Here is a 10,749-nt window from a genome sequence, read left to right as displayed (position 1 = left end):
TGTTTTTAGTGGCAGGCTAGCACATACCGTTGACTTGCGCTAGCCTAGCACCTGCGGACTCTGCAATTAGAAGGACTGGATGAAACGTGTTGAAAACTGTCTCCACTGATAAATATCACACTTGCTTACTTGGAAATGAGGTCCTATGTCCAAAATCCTGAACCACCCCTTTAAGGCCAACAGTCACTGACGGTGATATGTGTGTCTATGGATTTGACACTCAAGAGATAGAACAATTTTCTAAACTTTTGGGTCGACACTCGTCTGACACCATCAGTGGGCTTTAATTGCTCCGTTGAAAATAATGGAGTTTAAACTTTGCCGACACTTGATGCGCGCCAGACGCCGCCAGTGGGCATTGTCCTTTTGAATCAGATTCTAATTTCCAGATTCTCTTTCTCTCTTTCAGTTAACACACCCATGTTTACTCTTTGTAGAAGGTTTTATTGATGCTTTTTGCAACTATAGCCTATTTGACTTGATGATTCTATTATATTTTTTTCTTCCAGCAACGTTTCAGTAACTTGATTTTGATCATGTTTCAGGTGTGCAATGTGGATACTATGTGAGATACACCCACACAAGTGTCTGTGGTATTAACGGGGCATCAGTGGTCCTGCCCTGCAAATTTGAATATTATGGGATTGGTTTCTATCTCAGAGGAGAGTGGTATGAAGAACGCAGTGGAAGTGTCAGAAAATATTTATATAAATATCCTGACTGCAGCCTGAACATTGACAAACTGTCACACAAACTCTCTGGTGTTTATCACTTCCGGTTTCACACAAGCCAACACAGGAGGTGGATATCAGGCACATCAGGGGTCACTCTCTCTGTCACAGGTAGGCCTAGAGATGGAAAAGTGTATGTTTTGAGTGAATGAAATTCAAGACAGAAGATGCAATGACTTCTAAGCTCTCTTCTCAGGCCTGCAGGTGAAGGAGGATGTTGTTTCAGGGAAACAAAATCAGATTAAATTGACCTGCAGCACCTCCTGCAGCGTGGGCTCCCATTATGCCTGGAACAAGAACGGACAGCTCCTACAAGACAAAACCACATCCTCCATACTACTGGACTCATCTAGACCTTCTGAAGTTGGCAGTTACTCCTGTGCTGTAGGTTATGAGAGTCAGCGCTCCCCTGCAGTGTGTGAGTAGGCAGACAAAATTCCAATCTTTTAAAAGGTACCATAAGCGATTCTGATATTGGATCCAAAACTGCGTTTTAACAAAATAGCATTCCATCATACATATGCATAGCTTTTTTATAAATAGTTTCCTTGTATATGAGCATCATGACATTGACCACCACTGTCCCCTATGTTGTGGTTGAGCATGACCCCTTGCCTGCCTTGCCCTCTGTTCAAGTCTTCTAATGGCTCTGTGTTTTTGCGTTAATAAATGACAGAGAGAGGCTAGAGAGAGGCTATTGAGCTGCTCTATCAGTGCAGTAAATTAACTTCTGTGTAGTTTTAGTATATTTTGTTGTGTCTTGTTAGTCAGAAAGTCAAAGTCAAAGTAAATGTATTGATTAAGCACATTTTAAACAATAGAGTTGTAGTGCTTTGCAATTAAGATTTACAACAAAAAATAGGCTACATGAGAAAAAGAGGAAGTAAATTAATAATAAATCATTAAATAATTGTATTAATATTCAATAATTAGAACTTATAAGGGGAAAAGAGTAAAATAATGAATGTTGCAAAATGAATAAAGTATGATAATCAAATAATACATTATTACTTTATTGCTATCATTGTTCATCTTTAGGTGTCCCCCAAAAACAATGTTGGGGTGTGACCTACACATCAACTGGCATATGTGTGTTATTGAATTCATCAGTGGACATTCCCTGCACTTACAAATATCCCCAAGATCATAAAATCAAGACAGCATTCTGGTTCAACAAACTAAAATCCCACTTACAACCTGAAGATGTACACCTGGACAAAGAGTACAAGAATCATGTGCAGTATCTTGGGAATAAAGAGAATAATTGTACTCTGAGACTGAAAGACATCAGAGAGAGTCACTCTGGAGAATATGCCTTAATGTTTACAACAGAACAAGGAGAGAGCTATTCAGAATTACCTGGAGTCATTATTACTGTTACAAGTAACTCCTTCAAACTTATTTTTAGTTATGAACACATGTTTTTTGCTTCAGTTTATATAACCCCTTTAACTCTTCTAAATCCTCTAGCTCTGCAGGTTCTGATCACTCCTACTTCAGTGAAAGAGAGAGACAGAGTGACCCTTACCTGTATTACTACCTGTAGACTGAGTAGTGACCCCACCTTCATCTGGTACAAGAATGGGCAGCCTGTGACCTCTAAACACACAACCAGAGACAACAAGCTGCATCTAAACCCAGTCAGCAGTGAGGATGCAGGCAGTTACTCCTGTGCTGTTAGAGGACATGAGAGTCTCCCTTCAAAGGCCGTGTTTCTCAACGTCAAATGTAAGTACACATGCAGCAGAGCTGCACTTCTACATAACTTAACACACACACAAAGTTCTGGAGAAAATTATCTGAATTGTTTTTTTAATTTGGTGCAATGGTTGTGAAGCCATAAGGGAAGAAATACTTCTATTTCTCAAGCAGGGCAAGTTGCATGTGCTGGAGGTCTAGTAGGCCTATCCTGGGAATCATCAAGCAAAGATTATTTTTTGGATAAAACCAATGAGTAGCAACAATCATATAAACTTGTGCTCAGGGATTCTGTATTGATTGTTATCACTGAGAGTGTTTTCATGCCGAGAATAAACCGTTTTGAATCAGTTTACTGCCCAAATTCCGTTTATGTCTATATTCCGTTTAACCTGTTTACATGCAAGTATAATGTCATGTTTTGAGCGAATAATTCAGCGACACAGCCCACAAATAGGCTCCCATGACGTAAATCTCCGCTGGTGGAATTTGCTCTTTTGGCTGAATAATACATCATCTTCAGGGTCTTCCACATTTCACTTGTCCAGGCATTGTCGATAACCAGCCTCATTAAGTTTTACAAATCTCTTTAAAAACGTCACTATATTTTCTCCCGTCGATGAACTCCATGACATTTGCATGATTGCAAGACATAAGTTTGTCTCCTCGTCTTTCCAAAAGTGTAACGGCGCCACGGTTGACCATGCGTGAGAGGCCTAATTGACAACACTCCGTTTAAGGTGACCCAATATTCTGTTTAAAATAGGCATATGCTAGGGTGTGCAAACTGTTTATAAGTAAACCGAATATGGCCTTTTTCGGTTTATTTCAGTCAGAATAAGGTGTTACAAGACACAGGCAAATTCGGTTTATGCCCAATAAACTCCTGATTCAAAATCATTTATTGGTGTTCCAACAAAACGGTGTTGGGGTGTGACCTACTCATCTACCAGCATCTGTGCATTATTGGGCTCATCAGTGGACATTCCCTGCACTTACAAATACCCCCAACACCACCGAATCTAAACAACATTCTGGTTTAAGAAACAAAAAGCTCACAGACACACTGAAGACATACATGTAACACTGGACAAGGAGTATCAGAATCACTTGGATTATTTTCACGAAGCCAAAAATTGTACCCTGAGACTGAAAGACATCAGAGAGTCACTCTGGAAAATACGCCTTCAGGTTTATAATAGAACAGGAAAAGGGTTACACAGGATCACCTGGAGTCACCATCATTGTTACAGGTGTTTCATCCTCATTTTATCTATGAACACATTCTATTTTGGGTTCAGTTTATTTAAAACCTTATAACCCCTCTACATCCTGTAACCTACAACCTCTCTCTCTCTCTCTCTCTCTCTCTCTCTCTCTCTCTATATATATATATATATATATATATATATATATATATATATATATATATATATATATATATATATATATATCCTGTAGATCTGCAGGTGTTGATAACTCCAGAAGCAGTGAAAGAGGGAGACAGTGTGTCACTCACCTGTGATACTACCTGCATTCTGACCAACCCCGCCTTCATCTGGTACAAGAATGGGCAGCCTGTGACCTATCAACACACAACCAGAGACAACAAGCTGCATCTAAACCCAGTCAGCAGTGAAGATGCAGGCAGTTACTCCTGTGCTGTAAAAGGAGATGAGAGTCTCTCTTCAACCGCTGTCTTTCTTAACATTAAATGTAAGCACACATGCAGAGCTGATCTTCTGTAGACTTCCATGCGTATCATGTCAATATCACAAAGAAAATTATTATTATTTGTTTGTTTGAAAGACTTTTGGTGGCTGTGATTGGCTAAGCCAGGACAGGATGTGCAAGCATGTGAAATGGAGAACACTGTGTTTAACTGATAACTGTGTTTTAACAGACTCACCAAGGAATGTCTCAGTGTCTATCAGTCCCGGTGGAATAGAGGCAGGCAGTCCAGTGATTCTGACCTGCAGCAGTGATGCCAACCCACCAGTGCACACCTACACCTGGTACATGAGGAATGGAGCTGAATCTCTTGCTAGGGGCACAGGGGAGAGCATCAGCTTCAATCTGACCTCTGATACCTGTGGACTTTACTACTGTGAAGCACAGAATGAAGTGGGCTCAACAAACTCTGATGCAGTCACAGTTGTGACGGAAGGCAAGTATTGATTTTTTGTTCTATTCTACTTCTCTCTACTAGTTTGTTTGTAAATCATTTATGTAGGCCTGTTATTACTGTGCATGTATTAGGATGATGAGAGCAGGGATGGGCATTATTTCTAATACATGTATTTAAAATATGTATTTAAAATACAAAATACTATTTTGTAATTTGTATTTTATTGAGATGATGAAAATGCCTTCATATTTTGTATCAAAATACTTCAGTGTGGTGTATTTTTGTATTTTCAAAATACAAAATACATTCTGTGAAACACTGTGATGACATCTATCTAACTATCTATAAAGCACAAAATCTCTGTCTCTGTCTTTCTGTGGCACCCTCGCATGGTCAAGCCCCTCTGCTTAAAGGCATCAACTGAGGAGACAGGACTAGCTAAGGTTACACACACTCCTTTGCTCACACAAGGACAACATAAGGACTTCTCAAAGGACTTTGAGTTTGCTATTTTCCTTTCTTTTTTCTGTTTTACAGTTTTTTTCAAGTCTATGTTCTCTGACCGATGGAATATTTCAGTGATATGGTAACTTCACAAGATACATTAAACAAGGACATTTCCAATTTTGCACATTTTAAATAAGAAATGATTGATAATGTCATAATAATTCTTCTAATTGGCTTAACTGATTGGATGGTATTAATGTGACCTGAACGCGGACCCTGGCAGAGGTTTATATTGGGATGTCTAACATGAGGGGTCAGCATATCTAATCTGTTGACTGATTATGGAAGGAGTCTCTTGCTTTCAGATGTTTTTCCAGGTAGTGTACAAGTGAAGGGATAGACGAAAAAGGCTTTTAGAAAGATGTATTTTGTAGTATTTTGAAAATACAAAAATACAGTATTTTATTTTGATACATTTTTGGCTGCTGTATTTTGTAGCTTATTTTGATACATTTTTAATGTGGGTATTTGGTATTTTATTTGGAAATACATTTTGATGTATTTGTACCCATCCCTGGATGAGAGTAGAGTAAACATGTAACAGAGATTTTTGTCGTTTTTTGTCCAAAGTGACTTACAATGACATTGTGAAATTAACAGTCTAAATGTGTTATGTCTAATGTGTCCAAATAAACATTAAAACAGAATAGGGGTGTACCCTCGATCATCTGAAGTCTTTGTGATATTTAAGTAACGGTGTGTGAGCCTATTTCTATTTATTCAGTCGCTCTGCAGGTAACTGTGACCCTCGAAACTGTAACAGAGGGGGGACGTGACCCTGACCTGCAGCACTTGCACTCAGAGTTACAACCCCACCATCATCTGGTACAAGAACAGGCAGCCTGTGTCTAACAACACAACAACCAGAGACAACAAGCTGCATCTAGACCCAGTCAGCAGTGAGGATGCAGGCAATTACTCCTGTGCTGTAAAAGGAGATGAGAGTCTCTCTTCAACCGCTGTCTTTCTCAATGTCAGATGTAAGTGATCAAATCTTTAGTTTAATTTCCACACACTGTGGTAATGGCTGTGTACTTACAGTGTAGTGGCAGTGTAGCTACAGTTAACTAATTTTATGTAGGCCTATTAGAAGATTTAAATTCTTCACATGTCACCACCATTAACATATTTCAACAGATGTGCCAAAGAATGTTGCAGTGTCCATCAAAGCCTCTGGCGAAATACAGGAAGGAACTTCAGTGACTCTGACCTGCAGCAGTGATGCCAACCCACCAGTGCACAACTATACCTGGTATATGAAGAGTGGAAATGAATCTGTTGTTAGGGGCACAGGGGAGAGTGTCAGCTTTGATACCAGTGGACTCTACTACTGTGTGGCTCAGAATGAAATGGGCTCAACATACTCTGATGCAGTTACAGTTGTGACAGAAGGTGAGAATTGCTTTTCTGTTCTATTACTCAAATTTTCTAGTTTTTAAGTTATCAATTTTGTAGGCCTGCTATTGTTATATTAGGATATGATGAAAGCTATCTGTAGAGAATACAGAAGACATGGCACAGAGCCTTCTTGAAAAATAAATTGTCATGAAGTTCCATAAATATTCAGGGAAAAAAGCCCATCCAGTAATATTATTGTAATAATATTGAGCCAAATATTATGTCCACAACCATATAATTAAGGAAGTATGCCGTGTTCGTAGAGAAATGTATCCACTATGATGACTCATTGCATATTTTTGTCTATAAGCTATGATATGAATCCTATGAAGTGAATGGCAAGGTTTGACCATTTTAATCACAATTACCATTCTTTTTTCTGCTTTTTAATTTGTTTTCCTTTTCGTCAGACACAAAAGCTGCTGCCATGATGGTTCGAGCTGGAATACTTTTTGTCATTCTTACAATCACACTGGTGCTCGGAAGTCGGTTGAGGTATCTCAAATCTACTCTTTGGAATTTACTCTTACTGTGCACATACCAGTGGGAAATTACAGAAACGTGCAAAACACTGCTTTCCTGCAGTTCAAACATAATGTAGGAAACATAATGTTGCATTTAAACCGTAACCACAAATTGGGTACATTTAGAGTACTGCACATTTAAGTAATCTTCTGTTGATGTGTTTCTCTCCAAAAAAGGAAAGAGAAGAAAACAAAACCATCATCAAGTCCACATACTTTAGAGGTGAGTAAGCTATCCATTTTTTAAAACATTAAAGTCATGCTATTTAATTGTGTAAGTAATATCAATCAAATCTAAAACATTTCTACTGAAACAAAATGTAAAAAAATATTTATGAAAATTCATTAAAATGGTGGATATAGCATTTTGGAACCAAACTCTTCATGGCGGGATGGATTTTTGTGAATGTTTCTTCTTCTACATAAGATTTTAGTCATCTTTAGTTCATGTAATACTTTTATTGTCAATGCAATAAATTAAGTAACAGTAGTCTGAAACGCTATTGTTAATGCACAAATTAAGTAACAGTAGCCTAGTCTGAAACGGTGCTGTTTTACATCTAACCAGTGGTGCAAATAACTGACATGTCCAAATGGGCCTTGATGAAATGCGCCGCTAGACTGTTCATACACATTTTAACGGGCCAAAGTTGAAGAGCTTTGTCCGTTATTGTTAGTGCAAATATAGGCTGATTCATGTTCCCTTGCATTGTTTAACTGAGGTCCATGGCTAGTCTGGCTTTCATCAGACCAAGCTCAATCTTTTAAGAAATCAAAAAATAAATAGCGGGCAGATCAGGCTGGGTTCACCCAGCCTAGTCCATAGGCACCGATATTGTTTAATGTTCCGATTGAGATATACACGCCTGGCTATTCTAAATGCAAAAATGCATCAGGGAGTTATGACAAAACGGTAACCAACAAACTAGATCCTAATAGAAAGTTGTTAGCTTCCTAAGCTACAGGTAGGATTATAAGGTAGGCCTATTGACAACATAAATTGTCAATAGGCTATCCCATTTACACAAATAAAATCTCCTTTGGAAACCAATGGCTTACGCCTTACAGTATCAAGCCGGACTTAAACTGTCATATCGCATGGCGAAAAGTTGTAATAACATTCACGCAGCTCCATGAGTCAAGGAAAGCAAAATGAAGTAGCCACTTCTAAATGGGACCTACTACACAGTAGCTTAAGGTGTTTTGCTAAACAGCCATAATGAAATGAAGGTGTCATTGTTTTGATACTTCACACACACGCTTTTTAATTTCACAGACTACAACTACCAAGCTGTAATCAAAGCACATCGATTCCCCTCTCACACCCTGCACGCACTTAAAACAAAATAAACAGGCGCCTCAGTCTCACGCATGTATAGGCAAAACTGCATCAGACCGGGTGTAACGTTGGTAAATCTTCCATTGCACAGAATGATTTTGTAGCACGTGCAATAAATGACAGTCGAAAGATACAAACAGTGCTGCTATACATTTGCTTGGTATAACCGCATTTATAGTTTTCTACAAATGCAATAAATCAAATGCCTCCATCACTCAACCAACGCTAACGGTAACATTACCTAGGTCCTTATTGATATTACAAGATTAACGTACCTGCAGTAAAAACCAAGCATGTCCGATAAACATCCTCAGATTTATTTCGGCTTCAAGAAGAAATGGGAATTACACTTCATGTGAACATCGCCCTATCCTTATTAGATGTTCGCGCGGTAAATTACAGTCCTTGTATGAAGCGGCCCATTGTTTTTCCAACCCCCTTTAACTTCCAACAAAATTACGCCTCACTGCAACGAGCGCGCATCATCTAGTGGACAAACGACTACTCTCGCCAATACTGAAAATGCAGCCATGATGATGATGATGAATATTTATTTTGGCTTTCTTTAATCCTACTGATTTTCATTTTTACCGGGGCAAATCACAAATGAGTGATTATGAGTCAGGTTTATGTGGGCCCTTGAGACCAACATACCATAAAAGATTCACAGAGAACTGTGTTCGCCCTACCCTCCTTTCGGGGTCCAGTCCAGCGGGGGCTGCAGATGAAAACGAAAAATGACGGTTCCATGCTATCCATATGGGGGTACATGCTCACCAAGTTTTGTGTACCCCGGTCTTTCAGTGTCCCGAATCCTTGTTGGTGTACGTCACTAAATGTACACATAAATTATTTTATTGTAAGGCCCCCCATGAACGAAAGTACACAAAACTTGGCATGCATTCAGAGGGTGTCATAATGATCCTAAACTTTTAATTTTGTGCAGTTTTGACCTTGTCAGCCAGAGATATTGAGATGAAAAACACCTAATTTTATGCTTTTTAATTTTAACTAGGTGGCGCTATACATGAAATAAGTGGTAATGGGATGGGTTGACATGCCCCCTTAAGACCAACATACAAAAAAAGGTGGACCTCCTAGGCCCTACGGTTCTCGAGATATTCACAGAAAACTGTCTCCGGCCACCTACAGGCCAGTTGGTGTATAGTAACATAAATTAATTTATTGTGTGGCCCCCATGAACGGAATTCCACAAAACTTGGCGTGCATACAGAGGGTGTCATAATGATCCTACACTTCCAATTTCGTGCAGTTTTGACTATGTTAGGTCACAGATACCTTCAATTACACCACCTCATTTTTACTTTTTTGTGTTTAACTAGGTGGCGCTATACATGAAATGAGTGGTTATGGAATGCGTTGACATGGCCCCTTGAGATCAACATACAAAAAAATAATGGTCCTCCTAAACCCACGGTTCTCGAGATATTCACAGAAAACTGTGTCTGCCCTACCCTCCTTTTGGGGTGCAGTCCAGCGTGGGGGCTACAGATCAAAACGAAAACGATGGTTCCATGCTATCCATATGGGGTTACATGCCCACCAAGTTTTGTCTACCCGGTCTTTCAGTGTCCCGGGAATCATTGACGGAAATTTGGACATGCGAAAAAAAAAAAAAAAAAAAAAAAAAAAAAAAAAAAAAAAAAATATGATTAAACCTATATGACCACGGCTGCGCGGCGGTCATAATTATATATATAAATTACCTCACTTTCTTCTGACTCTTGTCCTTAACTTCCTGGTCAGGCTGACGCCAGTGATGTCTGTACCAACGTCACATACATGACATGACTTCTGACCCAGGGCAGGGGTGGGTCTCACCAGATGAAGATGATGTCAATTACACCATCATTCAGTTTCAATCATGCACTGAAAAGCCAGAGTCACAATGATGGTAAAAGGGTTCACCTGCTCACAACAACCAAGTAAATCAAATACTGCCACCTGGTGAGTTTTTAGTTACTACAAGATACTTGCCTGATTTTCTCCCTCTAGCATCACAACATTCATCTTTTCTTTTGCATATTACCTCACACATCCTTTCATATAACCTACACATGTGTTCTTTAACCAAACAATGTAACAGCAGGAGTGGTGACTACACACAGTCTCTAGGAGTGTAAGTGTATGTAGAGATGCTTTTGTTAGTGCTGTATTGTTAAGCATGCAAATTCTAATGTGATTCTATTTGTTAATGAAGCACAATATGTTCTATTAATATGCCTCTTCTATTAATATGTCTTCATGACACATAACTCATGAAGAATGCATGTATGCCTAAACTACACATGTCCTTAAGTGACAACTGTCATTTGAAGCACAATGGGTATAGCACCATCATGCTGTTGCTGTTGTTGTTTTTTTGCCAATTTACCATTATCAATATCCAGCATATCCTTTTCC

General features: G+C 39.0%; 1 protein-coding gene and 1 long non-coding RNA gene across 2 annotated transcripts; both read left to right on the top strand.

The window, feature by feature from the left end:
- Nucleotides 1-658: 658 nt before the first annotated feature.
- LOC125298341 (B-cell receptor CD22-like) lies at nt 659-4,981 on the top strand (the record flags this gene model as incomplete). Its single annotated transcript, XM_048249043.1, has 6 exons — nt 659-842; nt 928-1,149; nt 2,202-2,459; nt 3,891-4,145; nt 4,333-4,596; nt 4,956-4,981. Coding segments are annotated over 6 exons (1,209 nt in total), but the record flags the coding sequence as incomplete, so codon positions are not given.
- Nucleotides 4,982-5,756: 775 nt separating this feature from the next.
- LOC125298668 lies at nt 5,757-6,958 on the top strand. The gene is made up of 3 exons (XR_007194247.1): nt 5,757-6,044; nt 6,202-6,456; nt 6,873-6,958. It is a non-coding gene; the product is annotated as an uncharacterized LOC125298668 (long non-coding RNA).
- Nucleotides 6,959-10,749: the final 3,791 nt, after the last annotated feature.

This window comes from Alosa alosa, chromosome 7 (assembly GCF_017589495.1).
Source record: "Alosa alosa isolate M-15738 ecotype Scorff River chromosome 7, AALO_Geno_1.1, whole genome shotgun sequence".
Classification (NCBI taxonomy): Eukaryota; Metazoa; Chordata; class Actinopteri; order Clupeiformes; family Clupeidae; genus Alosa; species Alosa alosa.
The sequence above is the reverse complement of the archived record's forward strand: the minus strand, read 5'-3'. Positions and strand labels throughout refer to the sequence as shown.